The 16,171-nt window shown below is 35.7% G+C and overlaps 1 protein-coding gene across 2 annotated transcripts in view; it reads right to left on the bottom strand.

Annotated features, from left to right (window-relative positions):
- Positions 1-16,171, bottom strand: part of RELCH (RAB11 binding and LisH domain, coiled-coil and HEAT repeat containing) — an 82,279-nt gene that overhangs the window by 39,266 nt on the left and 26,842 nt on the right. The window contains exons 6-11 of one of the 2 annotated variants that reach the window (XM_065831623.2): positions 15,203-15,406; positions 15,023-15,114; positions 13,747-14,055; positions 9,446-9,521; positions 8,937-9,032; positions 144-256 (exon numbers count right to left, since the gene is read on the bottom strand). In XM_065831623.2, the coding sequence (XP_065687695.1) occupies positions 144-256; positions 8,937-9,032; positions 9,446-9,521; positions 13,747-14,055; positions 15,023-15,114; positions 15,203-15,406 (890 nt within the window). Of the gene's footprint in view, positions 1-143; positions 257-2,717; positions 2,842-8,936; positions 9,033-9,445; positions 9,522-13,746; positions 14,056-15,022; positions 15,115-15,202; positions 15,407-16,171 lie in introns of those variants that run through there. The other variant, XM_065831625.2, reaches the window with a different exon arrangement.

Raw genomic sequence — 16,171 nt, 5'->3', positions numbered from 1 at the left:
TTGTCAACATTAGATCAGCAAAATATCAGCTGAAGTGTAACTTGCTTAAAATAATCCAGTAATACCCAGTTTCTATTAGTTCTGCTTCTTTGACAAAGCAAAAAAGTTCCTTCTTGTCCCGCAACACATAAACGCAAACACACCTTTGCTCATCGTCTGGTCGTTTGATCAAATTGAACAGTATGTGTAGAAGCTGATCTCTCTCTTTGGGTTCAGGATGGAGGCAGGCTGTACACAGTATGAGTGGGATCAATTCCTAAAAAGTTGTGGGTAGGGGAAAACCAAACAAAGTAAAAATGCTTTGGGCAAATATTCATTAATGGCAAAAGAAACTAAGAAGATAAATCTAGCCACATAACATCAAAACAGTTAGAGAAGATGTTTTAGAGTCTTGATCTCTTATTAAGTGACCTGAAAAAAGTGAAGGTCTACAAAAGTTAGAATTATTTTCCTGATAGGAAAGGTCATAGAAGAATCAGCCCACAAAATAAAAAGCTCTGCAAACATGACAATTTACATATGCACATCACCCATAAACAGCAGTAGAGGACAATCACAGTTTACATTTTCTTCCCTACCTACTCAACTGAAGTCAGCTTCACAGACAACTATGGAAAAAAGCTCCTACAAAAAAGCTATTTCTGATACCACGGAGTTAAAGATGAAAATTTCCAATTGAGTGTGCACACAGTTTTATGCACGAGTTTGAATAAGCACTGAGGAACACATATTGGTAAAGGTGACTGCAGACAGAGAGATTTTGTGTTGACTGAGAACTACAGGATCTATTTAAATTGTGGGAGTTCCCCTCCCCCCATCTCCACTAAAAAGGCAACATCTGAAACTGAATTTTCTTTTGAGAACAATTCAATTCCCCTAACAAACACACTACCAAGAAAATACTCTGCAAACCATAAACTGAAAGAAAATATAAGGCTGTTAGCAACAGTGAAGACCCTCTTCTTTCTAAATATGCTTTCAAAGCTCATGGTATTCATTCCCAGAAGAAACAAATGTTTCTAGAACATGGACTGGAAGACCCTTTCCTTGACTTTATCGATTTGAGACTTGACTCCAATTTGGAAGCCACACAACTTCTAGATGATCTAATATCTGACAGACAAAAACATCACAGTGGGAGGCTGGGGGCGGGGAAGAAGACAAACCTAGGTGTCTGCAGGGAAAACATGCGCGAGTAGCCTGGAGACTTCCATCTACTGCTTAACTTTTGAGACACTTTGAGCAGACAAGCTTTTTGTGAATTAGTAAGACATGACAAGCAGATGACAGTGGGAAACTTCTGAAGTTTCTATGGAAAGATTACACAAAACCTGGAAAAATCTATAGTTACTTGTAATAACTTTGCAGGGAGGTGCTAATTTCTTCTTCAGACATTTCAAGTGACCGATTAATGATGTTCTTCAGAATAAACCTATTAAACAAGGTGGCCATGCGGAAAAAACATTTTAAAGCATTGCCTAAGCTAGTCAACTCCAGATAAGCTTTTGTTTGCATTTTACAAGAATTCTACTTAGCCTGCTATTTTTCCCCCTGAAGATGACGGAGACACATCCTAAAATGTATTTTAACATTCTAGAAGATGTTTTGGCAATCTTTAACCCAATTAAGGTACAGATTAGGGAATTTATGATGAGACAGAGGTATGAATGTGGAAATATCCTAACCACTGCTTCAAAAATCTGAAAGTACAGAAGGAGAAATAAGAAATAAACTTGAACACTTCAGACATTTCCAGTTCTCAATATTTTAAAGGGAGAGAGCTCTTAGGTTTGTTTTTAAATAGGTGTAGCACAATACAAAATAATGTGATCTGAAAAAACTGTATAAAAGAAACTTTAAAAATTATATAGCATAAATAACTTTCTGCAGCTGGAAGCTACTTCCCCTCTAGAAATTGCATGTTTGTTTTTATTTTTTGCATGCTTAACATTCAGTTTTTGCCTATTTAAAGTTCTGAGAAGCCAGAGGGCTTAACCTAGTTAACATTTTTTTGTACTTCACAGAAGCGTTTTCTCTCCTGCAAACACTGTTTTAACTCAAAAAGATTTGAAAAGATATTATAAAAATAAACCCCCCTGCCACTCTAAATAACACTCACTTACACATTAAGCTAAGATCTTTTAAAAAGGAAATCAGATTGCAATTTGCAGATACAGGACATAATTACTAAATTCACCATAAAAAATAGAGGTCATAGAAAAACCTTTTAATTAAAAAAAAAACCCCTTGTGTTACTTTACTAAGATCTAACTTTCTGAAACCTATATTAAGTTCACATTATCCGATTGCTCTTGCAATTATTAAGTACTCTTTATGATGATTTTTTTTTTTTTTTTTTAAGGAATATAACCCATGAAATGGGACATGTACATTTTTATGATACGGGGGTTTTGTTTCATTTGTTGAAACCATCACCCAGGCTTCTTTTTCCTAGCATGTTCAAGTATCTACTCAAAAATCTCAGCTGCTCACTCAGAACTACTACTTGATTTCAAAGCAGTGCAATAAGCTTTATTTATCTTTTCAAAGCTTCTTTTCAAATTGAAGGAAGTAAACAAAGTTGTCTCTTTCCTGCTGAATCTGTATGAAAGAAAAACACCTCCAAATGTTCACCTAGATACTACTAGTTGTGTGTGAAAGGCTAAAGAGTAACCCTACACCACTGATATGGGGCAGATACAAGGCTGGTTCTTTACCTTGGAGAAAGCTGGTTATTCTAGCTGATGGAATTAGCTGTATTTTCTTGTCCACTGGTCACATTCTTTCATGCATACTATGGGAGAAGAGAGCGTTCTCTGCATCGCTGCATCAGTGCTTCTACAGTTCCTTCTATCAAGGGGAGTGGAGAAACAGTGAGAAGTCTTGAACAGTCTTTTATGTGTTCCCTATAGACTTAATGGACAGGAAGGTAAAACTGGAGGCAAAAGGGACTTTCTATGGGACAAGAACAAACCTACTCTCACAGATGGAAAAAACAGGTCAAGTGAAGTCTCCAAAAGACTTAAACAGGGACAAATTCTTCTCAGAATATTGAGGATGATTAAGAACAAAAAACAACCTATGGGCAGGTTCAAGTTCACTCCTTCCTGTCACTAAGGGCCATGCCTTAGGTGTAAAATTGTTTAATAAATCTCAGGTTTTTCATTCTCAAAACCAGCAGAAGAGTGCCAGAGAAAGCGGTACATTTTCCAATAAGACAAAATAATATCAGCATTTGGCTGTTTAAATTAAAGAGGAAAGTTTCTATAACACTATTACAGAGACTGTATATAACTATTAATAATCAAGGAGAGGACTTCCAGTGCTATTTGAAACACTCTGCCTTCCTTGGGAAGGAATACCACTTGTGCTGACTGTCATAAAACAATAAAAAAACCAAACAAACAAACCCAACAACACTCCTATTTAATTTGGGATCCTTCCTGAATGTCCTGTTCATTCCAAAGTCTCTCTTTTCCCTTTTCCTTCTGACTAAGGAAAACTGAATAGTTCATGTTGGTGTTAGGCAACTACAGCAGGAGGAGTGACTTTCAGAACTACGATACTGTTTTCCCATTAGATACCAAGCACACTGAGATTATAACATTGTCAGCACATGCAGCTTGATGAAATAAAACATCCTCTGTCAGAAGCCTTGCCTCCAATACTGAAAAGGTAAGCTCATATCCATGGCAGGTTACATCTGTGAACTACCCAGATGTAGAAAGAAGAAAAAGTCATTTTGTTTTTCCTGTAAGATAAGTTACATACAGGTAAATGATGGACAAAGGCCACGAAGCTGACCTAACGCATTGTACAGTGGAACTGCAATGGCCCATCTTCTTTCTGTTTCACCCCTGCATAACCATCCATGTAAGTCTCTCCAGAGAAACACTCACATATTTTTCATCATAGCACCTTTGGACCACTTCTCTCGAACTTACAGCAACATGTTTTGTTATCTTTGAACAGGATTTGCTAGTTGGGCTGATTCAAGATCTCAATAATGGCAATGTTTACATTGGTATATGAAGCAGCTGGGCCACTGTGATCAAATGAAGGTGGCTTTTGAATGGTAACCAGCATCACCTCAACTAGATACAAAACAGTTCCTCCTACATATTAAAACTGTTAAAATATTAAAGTTTGAAGTTTTTAAAAATGCATCCTATGACAAGCATTTGTTTATTTTGCCAACAATTTCCCTACAAGGTACAGAGGAATTTTCTATCTGTGTTGTCGCCTTCATTAAAATTTTTTTGTTTAACATTCTGACAAAAGTCTTCTATGTCTTAGCTTCTCTCACTAATTAGAATCTTTTTGTTGGAGTGTTCATAAGGAAAATAATTATCTCAAAAAATGAATTTAATTAGTGTTAAATGTCAAGATTGGTTACTTCAATAGCTTGGATAGTATTTTTTTTAATTTCAAGTATTAATGTAATAATATGGCAAACAGGTGGCAATATAATATATAAAGCAGGATGACATTATGATGAAGTCTGTAAATGTGTTCCTTTTAATCTTCTCTAATAGTCAATGCTTATATTGTGAATGAATATTATCTTAACATTTTTCTGTAAATTAGCCTCTGACAACCAATAAATAAAATAAAAATTTACTTGCAGCAGCTAAAACAGCTGAAGGTACTAACAAAATATTGGTACAGAACCAACTGAGTAAGGATGTATTTGAAGTTCAAAATTCATCCTTCTAGCTTTAAAATGAAAAAATATTTAATCCTAGGATTAATACACGACCCTGAACTTTGTGCTACTCAGCTTATTAATATTACAATTACAACTCTAATTACATTTCATGGGATGAGACTATTATTCCAGGATCCAAATTAAGCATCTTGTAAATCCCAAAGGGATGCTTTGACTAAAGAATCGATGCAGATAGGGGTGCGAAGAAAACTTTGTACATCTTTGTGTGTATCTACTATTTGGAAACCTGCATATAAGCCTACTGTGATGAAACCAGTACCAATTGGCAATTCAATTCATGAACACTAAATTCAACTTCTTGCATGCACGAAACATGTTATAAGGCATGGTGTTGGAAGGCATCAGCTTTCAGGCTAGAGACTAAAAAGGATACTCGATGAGATTGAGCTAAGTCACTCTAAGAAAACTACACTAGTCCCTTATACGCAGAGAAGGGAACTGAAGGACTTAAATTAAAAACCAGTTATGTCTCTCTTATATGTGTGTGGGGGAACCCATCCCCCCCAAAAAATCCCTCCCAACTCCAAAGCAAGACCCCATGTAGACCCAAAAAGCAGCACCAAACAGGCTGTGGTCAACAGTATCCCTATTTTTCAGAAACACCATCTATAGAAGCCTACTGTCTGCTGAGTTTTACAGAGTAACAAAGTATTTTGATTGTTCATTTAAATTTTTCTATTCTCCCCTATTCCATGAAATAGAAACAGTCGTTTAGAAGACACTGATAACTGACAATTTTCATGCCCAGGAACTTAAACTTCTATACCTTTATCCATATCCAGCCAGAATGACATCTGCTTGACACAGCCGCTTAAATACCCTGCCAAGCTCTAACACTATATTCTTTTAATTTTTTTAACACAGCCAGTATTTTATGGCTTTTAAAGTGTAAGACTGAAATGAAAATCTGTAATAAGATATTCAGCTCTACTGTGTTGTAAGAGACAGCTACCTACCAAACACGTCAGAAAATTAAAGTGCCTTGGTGATGTCTGTGTGTAGTTAATACACATTAACGTGGACAATTCTAAATCTACTGCATTATTTTCTTCTAGCACAGTCAAGAATGGCCCCCATTCAGAGTCTGCAGATTCAGCATTATCTTTGCTTCAGCTTTACAAAGAAATAAAAGCAAACTCTATTCTTAACATATTTTACTCTATATAAATAAACAGTTCATCAGTATAAAAATGTAGTGATGCAGATTTAATAAACGATTACTATCATGATTTTAAGTTTGCATAACACAAAATAAAGTTACAGAAACTAACCTCAAAACAATAGGGGAGATGAAAGGAACAAATAATTAAGGAAAAATGTTTCTTGATTAAGAACAAGAGTAACAAGATTCTGATATTAACCAAAAAGTTTATTCTGGCCCAAACTCTGCTAAAGGAATACATAGCTGCAGAGCATGGAAGTTGTACATACAAAGAAGGTTACTCCTTTACTTGGCAAAACAATATTAATTTTTACGTCTCATGAAGAATAAGAAATCAGTATTGCACTATTAGTTATCACAATTTTTTTAAAGATTGCTTTTCTCTAGTTACAGTATAGCCAAAGGAATCTTTTTATTGTATACCTCTTGACGAATAGAAAGTAGTGGATTCTTTTTTCTTTACACTAAAACACATTTAAGATTTAAAGTGGTAAACACACAGACTCCACATCCAGCCACAGGTGTATTGTTTTGTTGTTGTTGTTGGGGCTTTTTTTTGGTGTTTTGTTTCATTCGGTTGGGTTTTGTTTGTTGTGTTTTTTTTTCTAAGAGTAGGCTTTTAGCATTTTGATACTTTTCATTCTAATTACTATTTGACTTGCAGTATCTCCTTTGTTTGTGAATGCATTCACATACAAATCTAAACACTGACATACATGTTTTCAAGCAGTTAGGATAACCTAGACACTTTGGATAAAAACAAAATTACATTTATATGTTGATACACGGAATTTTAATGACTAAGAATTGCTTTCAGGCAATTATCCTATATTATGCACTACTGATTTTACCCAGTTGAACTGCTCTTTTGGAAACAACTAAAATGATATCTCAGCCACTCTACTCAATACTGCATTTTTCCTTCTTGCTTATCTTCTATTGGAATGTAAACTACAGACACTGAAGGACAATTAAAGCTGCATCAATAGACAAAAATAACATAACTGGTTGCTCAGCTGTCAAGCGTAGTATTTACTGGACAATTATCACCAAGTCAGGCAGGCTGCTACTGACCTTAAGGGGGTTAAAAGCATTGGTGAAATGGCTTCTGCATCTCTGGTTAAGGACAACACCTACTGAGAGATTGGCAACCTCCACAGACCCAGTTTCTCCAAAATGAAAATGTATAGCACAACATTTTCAGTTCAAGATTTTGCAACCAGTTTCAAAATGATGGATGCTTAAAGAAAGATAGGAACTTTAGGGAGTCATCACAAAATTGTGTTTAATTCTCATGTCTAACACACTGACAGTGTAAGATCTCAATAATATCACTGTATCTTTTCAGAGAAGACTGGTGATCACTTCGCTTCATAACCTGAACCTGTTAAGAATCTTTCTCAAATTAGTGATCTTTTGGTATATTTTCATACCTCTTCTCTGTAAAACTGTGCTAAGACTGTCTCATGATCAGGTTGTTTTTGGACAACATCCAAAGTTGCACTCTTGGTGAAGAGAGCCTAGTTAGTAGGTTAGCTTTTTGTAATACTGATATTAATAAATACTAACAGATGGTCTACCCAAGTTTTCCTTCAAATTCCATGACTACACCTGAAAGAACATTAGAATAGTTATAAGCAATGGGTGGCAACTGAGAAAACCTATTTTTAAAGCAAATTTCAATTCACAGAAAGCTGAGCATCCCATGCAATCCAGTTATGCAATTCTCACTTGTGGCTTTTTCAATCAAATTGAAACAGTTGATTCATTTAAGGCAAATATACATGTAACCAAATGTAACTTCACCTGTAAAACAAAATAAGTAGGAAATAGCCTAAAAGGTCACAAAAATATTAAATGCATTACACAGATTATGCTACAAGCTGTGAAAAGAAGCAAAAATACCACATCCTGCCAAGCAGAGGGAAGGAAAGGAATAAATAAGAAATCAGAAATTAAGCACTGATCCAGGAACATTTACAGAATTATTCTGAAAGACTATTAACAGAACCATTTCCAGAGCACCCAGTTAACACTGCCATCCCCTCAGAAAAAAAACCCAACCACTTTTCATAAAGACAGAGACTTTCAAAATCTGGTACATCTCAAACTCACCATGCCGACTGCTGATAATTACTTGTATGTTATACAATTTTAGATTACAGGATCAGTACAAATTTCTTAAGGATTATTCAAAGCCTTAAAGTGAATGTATGCAAAACGTACTACTAATTTACCATACTGTAGGTCCCCTCAACAGGACTAAAACTTACTCAACAAGGCATGCTGCTTCAAACCCTTTATCTCGCTGTCAGCTATAAGGCTGCTGAATTTGTTTGACATATATTTTTATTTTTTACACATTTGGTAATGTGCAATATTTACAACAAAGCAATACAAATAAAGTAATTTTTTTCCATCTCCAATCACAGCCTTCCTTTCCTATGCTATTTAGTATGAATAACTATGCAAAACATCATTTACATTCAAAATGAACATTACATTCGTACATTTTTGTTCAGCTTCATTTTAAATTTAAGGAAAAGATATGATTTCTAATTTTCTTATGAATGTTTTTGATGAACTTTATCTTGGCTGATACAAAGAGCTTCTAGAAAAGGCAGTAAAATGCATTTTTTGTTGAAGTACATAATGCTGGAAAAGAATCTGAACATTAATCCTTACTAAAACTGATAGATAAAATAAAACAAATTTTATGTTTGAACTTAAATCTTCTGATCTTTATAACATACATTAGCCCTTGTCTTCAACAGAAACATTTGCGCTACCACAGACGGACCTACAGTAACAGTCTTGCTGAATGCTAAAGGGTGCTTTAAGCAAAGGAAGAAATATTAGGATACCATGCAGGTTTACTGAACTCACCTGACAGAGGTGTAAAACCATTTTCTAGGAGCAGAGATGCATGCACAAAAGTAAGAACATGATTGGAAGTAACAGACTTTCATGAAATTAGACATTACATCTTCAAAATGAACAAGAAAGCATCCTGGCAGAAAGAAGTACAATTTCAGGGTTCCTTACCTCTCGCTTTGCAAGCAGCACGTTAGGAACAATATGAGGCAGGCAGCGTCCCAACATTAACATGACACTTTTTTCACTGTCTGCAATCCGAGACACCTAAAAAATCAAGTTGTTTGTTTGCCTTTTTTTTTTTTAAATGAAGCACAGGAACAGAAAAATATCCTTTCAAAGGAATAATAAGAATTGCAGCAGGCTGATTGATCACTTACCAGAAAAATATTGAATTTACTCACACACATGAAGCCCTAAGTTTTTGATCTGGCAGTAACTTCATAAGCATGAATCCACTTGTACAGGTTCAAAATTTCCCAGTAATTACATACCTGTTACTAGGTTGCATATTTAAGCTAAAATATGAAATCATATTCTTATTTCTTAAGGTTCATGCACAAAAACCTCTCTCTCCATATATGTTAACAAGTCTGGTTTCAAAGCAATTATTGCTTGTTTAACTATTGCTGCCATGCAGAATAAAGGATCTTCTAGTTTACGTCAACTGGGAAATATACCTCTGATCCCAAACGGCTGTCTGCTGACATCCGACAGAAGGACAGTAGTGCTTGATGGAAAGCTGGTGACAATTTCCTGAAATATCATCAAAAAGGGAAAGGGGAAAAAAAGCATAGATCAGAAAGGTGACTGAACAAGTCCTTTCACTCTGGTCTAACCAGATAGGTAAAATGACATTCAGAATACATGTTTGAAGTGAAGAATGCTGCAGAACATTCTGTTCAAAATTATCTTTGACTTTATGGTGCTTAGTTTACAGTAAGAAAAAAAGTGGGTATCCTAATAAAGAAGTTACTTTCAGTTCCAAAAAATGTAACATCTTTCAAATTGCTGCACAGACAAAAATAGGACTAAAGCATGAAGAAATCAAAGCTTTAGCAACACAAGAGGAAGCACAGAATTATGCAAACTGGTGAGGGGGGGGGAGTGCGCAGAAATAACAAGAAACAGTATTTTTGCTTAATGCTCTGATTTTGTATGTTGCATAAAAACATTTGAGCAGTCACTTACAAGCTTCAGGGTTAAATGGAGATTGTTCAATTGCCACTTAAGAACCTAAATGCTGGATTCAAATGTATTGCAAGAACCTCAGAACAAACATTGAACTGCTGCCTAATCCCCCATATAGATTTGTATCTATAGAAACACTGCCTCATGGCCACGCACAGCACCAGCCAACACTGCCTTAATCACAGAAATCAAACCCTGATAAGAGTCTGAAAACAACCTTGCCCAGGGAATGTGATATGGCATAAATGACTGACCATTCCATAAAGCAGGCAAGTGTCAGCAGCAGCAGCATCCTATTTTTCCCAGTAATGACAACTCCCTGTGCCTTATCTGAGGCCTGTATTTAGATGCTAATCTAACACTGTCTCAAGCACTATGCTTGAAGAGAAAAAGAACATTTGTCTTCCAAAATGTGCACATGAAGCATCTTGCCCTATATTAGCATCTGCTGTTTGAATCCTCTAATGACACATCTATGAGTCTAAGGGAGGAGATAATCCCAGTTTCCTATGTGGAAAGTGGTATCAGTTTTCGACCCTTAAAAATGCTATTTTGTGCACCTGAGCGTGCAAAATCCTACACACATGCAATTATGTGTACATGCATATAGATTTTTATCTAACAGATTGGAACATCACACTATTTATAGTAAATACATCATCACTCACCCTTTTCTAATAATAATAAAAAAAGCATCTAAGTTTAAACTAATCCAGGAGGATACAGATAAATATACCATAGTAGTTTTCCTCTTCTGACTATTTACAAAATATGATAAACAAGAATTTATGTTTGTTACTTAAAATCAAGTTTCTTTCTTGACAGCATGGGTTTTAAAAACACATTTTAAATTTTAATGAAGAAAGTTTGTGTTAATTCCAATCATCTTGGTTTTGTGCAAGAGTTCACTTAAAAAATAATTTACAAGTTCTGCTCAAGGCTTTAAGCTTTATTTACACTGGGAGAACAGGAACAAATGTTGCAAAGTAGCATCTTAACATTAAGAGAGTGGCAAGGCTTTGGTCAGCCCTTTGCTGGGGCTGCCCTTCATCTTGGCGTTTGTTCCACAGAATATCAGATCCATCCTTCCCCACTCAAAACCCTAATTAAAATCCTACATAAGGGCAAAGTTCTATCCCTATTTTGCAGACTGAAAACTAAGCGTGATGATATGTCACTGAATTTCCCTGTGGGTTAATTAACAGTAAGCTCTGAGCAGTGTGGATCCCATTACGATTGCTGGTTATATTTAGAGTCAAGAAAGCTTCTCCTTGATAAATTCTAGTAAAATCCTTGATGGACAGAAACGATGACAGACCCCTGTCGCTTGTACACAAGTCAGTGGCAAGTCTTTTGAAGGACCAAGAGATGCTAGTAGTGACAATATTCAAATATAAGAATGTACAACAAATACAAAACCGAGGAACTACTGTGCTACTTCATACAACACTGGGACAAAAGAGCCAATTTACTGAAACAGCCAAGAGTGACTGCTATAATGCAAAAACCATCTTGTATGTGGTGCAAACTACCAAACACTTCCAATGAGTTGAATAAAAACATGTGGTGCAGTCTTGTCAAACTGCTGCTGGTGTGTCCTACTGCAATCTGTCGGATGAGGCACTTTTCCAGGGATGGCCACGTCCCCATCTGCAGGCTCCCCTGCAAGCTTCGGGTGCAGCCGCAGTGCCGGCTCGCTCGCTCTTCTATCCTCTCTTCCCATCTGGGCAAGACTTATGCCAAGAATCCACTACTCAGCTACAGCAGTAACAATCTTGCCTTTTAGGATAGAGTCTTAGCTTTTAATGCCTCTTAAATATATTCTGAATTGTCTTCTACAAATAATCAACCCTGGACTGAAAGAGATAAATAAACAGCAGTACTATGGTGCTGCTTCTCCCACAGACCTCTAAATACTTAACAAAGAATACAATTTTTAATGAAAAAAATTACTGTACTATTACAAACCAAGCGCATAATTCAGGAAGAAAATTTAGTGATATGGGTCTATAAAACACTGTATCAAATATGCTTTCCTTTGACCCTTTGCTGACATGCTAAGCCAAAAATTCAGCACAAACATAGGTACATATTACATATGTATCACTTATTTCTGCAGTTATTTCTGCTTATTTCAGCATTTGAGGGGACTTCTGAAGTCAGTTTACTCAATGGGTATTCAACTACTTTACAAATAAATCCATGCACGTGAGCAGCAAAATAAATTATGTTTTTCTAGAGACTACTGTCATAAATCCTACTGGAAATACTCACAGTTCCTACCTCACTCAATCTCATCCTATTTAAATACCATCTTCACTATCCCCAAACCACCAATCTAATATTGATGCACTTCATGCCTCCCAGAGCTCTTGATTACTCTGAGTAAAATGGAACTTGCAGCAAGTCACAGATGAAAGTAGGTAGACAAGTTTACAGCAATCAGTGTATGACAGCTACTAGTTACTATTACATAGTCTGGATATTGAGGTAGGATATGAAAGAACTGGCCTTCCCCCCATCCCAATCTGGAAAGTTTAAATGGAATCACTGCAAATTTTCCAGAAAAATCTAAGCCAAGCTTTACTTTCCTGTTAAACTCTAGTATATTCAACTAGAAGCGATTTGTAGTAAGACTAAGGTGCTGTATTCTGAAATCTTTCCTTCTGTTCTGTTCTAAAATTAATATATCACTGAAAAAATTTCCATGCCCAAGAAATTCAGAAAAATTCAGGCAAAACAGGCATCTTAGGGTCTGCAAAAGAAGTTAACTACTAGCACAGGTAACAACTCTTTCTTTTCTTCTCCCTCCCTCTCTCCCTCCCTCCCTCCCTCCAGCTTGTACTGATTTCCATCTCCGCAGAATATCACAAAGATTTCTACTTGGTATTTTCAAATGGAAAATAAGTCTAGAAACATACTACTGTATCAACACCAGCAAAAGAATCTCAAGGGAACTGACAAAATACAAAGCAGAATGGCCACCTGCTCCCCTAGGAATTCCAATGGTAAGACCATAAGAGGAGCTACTTGGGCATCTTTGTCTACAACAGTAATTTTAGAAGTTGTACATAATCTCATTAAGTTTGTGGTCTGTGCTACTTCTGACGGCTACACAGTGGTTTATCACTTAATGAACACATTACTTCCTCTCTTCACCATAAGGCTTAAAAAGGTTTTCTCAAGAACACTGAGACATACAAACTCATCTCCACATAATAACACAACATGAACACTCTATTTTAATTAAAAGAATCATAGTTATCCAGTGAAGGCTTGACCCAAATTCAAAACTCAAAAAGCAGAGTTTCATCAGATACCCTTTCTGCTTATAAAAACAAAAATCATACAGCTCTCTTAGATATTTTTAAGAGACTAATACACATCTACATATGAACAGTAAAAAAATCTCCAAACCACTCTTCAAGCAGAAGCAATTTCATTATGAAATGAAAATTCAAAAGAAAATTGAAATATTTGGTCTTCCTATTCACCATTTTGATTTTAGCTTTTTGTTGCAAGGAACTGGACTGGTTTTACAAACAAGTAGGAAATAAAAAAAAAAAATCCTTAAACTTGATACTAAAAACGTATGTTTGTCAAATGTACTCCTCCTAAAAAGATAAGGAACAATATGAAAATACCAGCACTGTAGCTTAAAGGTGTGTTAAGCCTTTTATTTGCATTCAAAACACAAATGAATTTCACAGAATTTTACTGTAAGAAAAATACCTATCCACTTTACAAGAAATTTTAATTAAAGCATTCCCGTTTAAAACTTATCACTAACCTATTAGGTTTGTCAAAGTGGACTGTAGCTTTAGTTGATGAAGCACAAGAGGACAGTTTCTCTGTTTCTTTACAGGGCACAGAATTTAGTGTATCATCTTTAGAAGTCCTTGAATCCACTTCAGCTGATAAAGAAAGGCTTGTTTCCTCAGTGTTTCCGTGTTTATTGTCATTCTCAGAGCTCTTCATATCCAAGTACCGTCCATTGTCCTCTGAGACTGTGAGAGGCACTTGTTTTAAAGAAGGATGGGGAGCTACACCATAAACTGTTGACACAGCAAAGTTTTCATTCTTGAGAAAATCTATTTCACTAAAAAAGGAAAAGCAAAGAACAAATATTTTTGTAGCTTTCATGAGAAGATTGTTGGAATCATAAGACTGATCCACAGAAGCTCCCTCTTCAAATTCAGTATGTTCAAAAATTACTTTAACAGAAATAAATTGCATCACACAAGCTGTTCAAATGAGCACCGATTTAACAGAGTTGTTTTGTCCATAATTAGTAGAAAAAATGTTGCACTCAGAGTGAGCGAATCAATTAAATACATGAATAACAACAGTGTTTTCTACTTCTGGCTGAAATCTGAGCACTGACACACAAATTGCGAAGAGATGGAACTCTGTCTGGGATGTGACAGAACTCTGTCTGGGTAGTGGTGAATTAATATGTGCTATCCCACCTGGCTTTGAAATAGTAACTATCCAAGTCAATAAAGCCACTTAAAAATTATGCACTTGTCCATGTGTTGTATTGGTGCATCTCTTAAGAGGAATGATATCGTATAGCTTACAGAATCACATGTTTTGATCAAACTTTTAAAGTCTCCTGTTTGTTATTGTTGAAGATATTGTCATTTCTACTAGTGTTGTTCTGTAAAAACTGTTAAAATAAGTCATTAAACCAAACATCCTCCTAACAGCGTTTGCAAGCTGTACACACCAAGTACTTAGGAATGAAATAAGGCTGACTGAAGAGAAAACCTATGTGAAACACATCAGAACTGAATCTCTTTTCAAAGAAGTAAATAAAGAAGTTACATTGAAAGAACAAAACTGATTGCAAAATCAAACTATGTAGATAACAAAACGGAAATAGCCAGTGTGAAATCTCTTCCTTTTTCTAAATCAAATACCACATATTAAAAAGGACAGACTGCCCTGATTTGAAAAACTCATAGTAATTTTATTAGTATGTATGTTTTCATACGTGTGCTAGAAAAACATTGAGAAGTTATTCCAACATTTATCAGCCGTCAACCAGATTGGTAAGTACATACCTCTCAAGTCTTTGGATTTGTTCCATCAAAGACCATTTCTCACTGTTTAACACACTAATTTGATCTTCCAATTTTTGCACTATTAAACATTGCTAAACATAAAACAGAAACAAAAGTTTAGTACGATAATGTTAAGTAACACTGCAACAGCTGAAACATTTCTTCTGTACTAGCTCTTACTTCTATTGACGGTGGTGTTGTTTCAAACACAGGGACGCCCCCAAGGATAGGAGTAGCAGCCTCTAACTCATCATCATCTACACCGACTGATACATCCACCACATCTCTTGCAGCAACATGATGGTTTCCAAAGTCACGATAGAGTTGTAACAGGTCAGGAGGTTTTGGAATGTTCAATCCTACATCATCCCAAAGTTCAAAATCCTTCAAAGGAATAAGAGAAACTAAAGCATACAGTACATTTCCTTTTATTTTCATTTATATTCCTCATTTGACTGCAGGTCATACAACAGCAAAATAATCGCATCAAGATTGCATTGTAGTAAAGGACGAGAAAGCTTAAATCAGATCACAAGAAACATAAGCAGAAAAAGGTTTCGTTTTATGACTCAAAGCATTTTCACCCTAAAGGCAGCTCTAGGTAATGTACTAAAGAGAAGAACTTCCAAAAACACACAGATCACAATTTAATTTTTTTCTAGGATGTGAACGCTTTATAGAATCAGATGTAACGTTGATCAAATTCTAGCAGAAACCAGTGGAGTTGACAGAAGGCTTTCCACTGATACGGGTATCATTTTGTTCCCATCTCATTCACAAGTACAGCTGTAATTTTCCAGAAGCAGACAGTCAAACAGCTCTGTAGATGACTGACGGATGCGGTGCATATTCTCAGTGAAATCTGGACATAAGTGTATTAATTGTGTAGAGTTCTAAACAGTACTAGGGCCTCCTGTCTCAAACCATCACTATATGTCCTTCCTTTTCTCATTGACATGTTATCATCCTATTACTACAAGATTATTCCATGTCCATATATATAAACAGGCATGTGCACAATTGTACAGGAGTTGTGATTTAAATTTTTTTTTTTACTTTTTCCTTACTGTTCACAATTTTCACTATATTTTCCCATAGTCAGATTACACACACCTATTCAAGGAAAGAAAGAATTTCTGAAAGAATTAT

The sequence above is a fragment of the Patagioenas fasciata genome, chromosome 2, assembly GCF_037038585.1.
Source record: "Patagioenas fasciata isolate bPatFas1 chromosome 2, bPatFas1.hap1, whole genome shotgun sequence".
Lineage (NCBI taxonomy): Eukaryota > Metazoa > Chordata > Aves > Columbiformes > Columbidae > Patagioenas > Patagioenas fasciata.
This window is presented reverse-complemented; position numbering and strand designations above follow the sequence as displayed.